The sequence below is a fragment of the Sinocyclocheilus rhinocerous genome, unplaced genomic scaffold (genome assembly GCF_001515625.1).
Source record: "Sinocyclocheilus rhinocerous isolate Xijiao unplaced genomic scaffold, SAMN03320098_v1.1 C36184752, whole genome shotgun sequence".
Taxonomy (NCBI): Eukaryota; Metazoa; Chordata; class Actinopteri; order Cypriniformes; family Cyprinidae; genus Sinocyclocheilus; species Sinocyclocheilus rhinocerous.
The window spans coordinates 1-886 of record NW_015775303.1 but is presented as its reverse complement, the minus strand read 5'-3'; the positions used below and the strand labels follow the sequence as shown (position 1 = coordinate 886).

The 886-nt window shown below is 39.7% G+C and overlaps 1 protein-coding gene across 1 annotated transcript; it reads left to right on the top strand.

The window, feature by feature from the left end:
• Positions 1-130: 130 nt before the first annotated feature.
• LOC107735626 (probable phospholipid-transporting ATPase IF) lies at positions 131-880 on the top strand (the record flags this gene model as incomplete). Its single annotated transcript, XM_016547255.1, has 4 exons — positions 131-191; positions 380-461; positions 537-687; positions 816-880. Coding segments are annotated over exons 2-4 (278 nt in total), but the record flags the coding sequence as incomplete, so codon positions are not given.
• Between the last annotated feature and the right edge of the window lie 6 nt (positions 881-886).

The window sequence follows — 886 nt, the reverse complement described above, 5'->3', positions numbered from 1 at the left end:
ACTCGCAGAATTTTCCCCTCCCATCGGCGCTGTTTTGGAATTAAATCTGGCCCTTTATGTTTAAGTATTTGTGTATTTTTACATGTATTTATTTGTTTATTTATATTTTTGGGTTATTCTTTTTAGACCCTTAGGACCAGAGAACCTCCTGCTTCGAGGAGCAAGATTAAAAAACACCAAAGAAATCTTTGGTACGGCATTCACACCATTTTTTAAAGTCCAACTTAGAACTTTTGAAATCAATATGAATTCAAAATGGACCTTATTTACTTATTAACTTGTCTCGCAACTTATGACTGCACTTTACTCCCAAAAAAGTTTTTAATGGTTCATCAAAATGTTGTGATGGTTTGAGTATAACTGGTGTTGTGTCATGCAGGTGTGGCGGTATATACGGGCATGGAGTCCAAGATGGCTCTGAACTACAAGTGCAAATCCCAGAAACGCTCTGCAGTAGAGAAGTATGTGTTTCGTCATTTCCATTTCCACCGTTTCCTTCTCATTTTACCACATCATCTCTCTCGTCTCTCGTGCAGATCCATGAATACATTTCTCATCATTTACTTGGGCATTCTGCTGTTTGAAGCCATCCTCAGCACCATTTTGAAGTATGCCTGGCAGGCAGAGAACAAGTGGGACGAGCCGTTTTACAATCAGAAGACCGATCAGGAGAGAAACAGCAGTCAGGTTACTATAAAGTCTCTACACTCGGTTATTTTACATTTAAAAGTCTTACTGTGTGACACCTGGTGGCTCTTTGATGGCCCAAAAACTAGTAGGATTCGTTAAGACCGCTGGTGATTTTCTCCTTGCAGATTTTGAAGTTTATTTCTGACTTCCTGGCTTTCCTGGTGTTGTACAACTTCATAATCCCCATCTCGCTGTA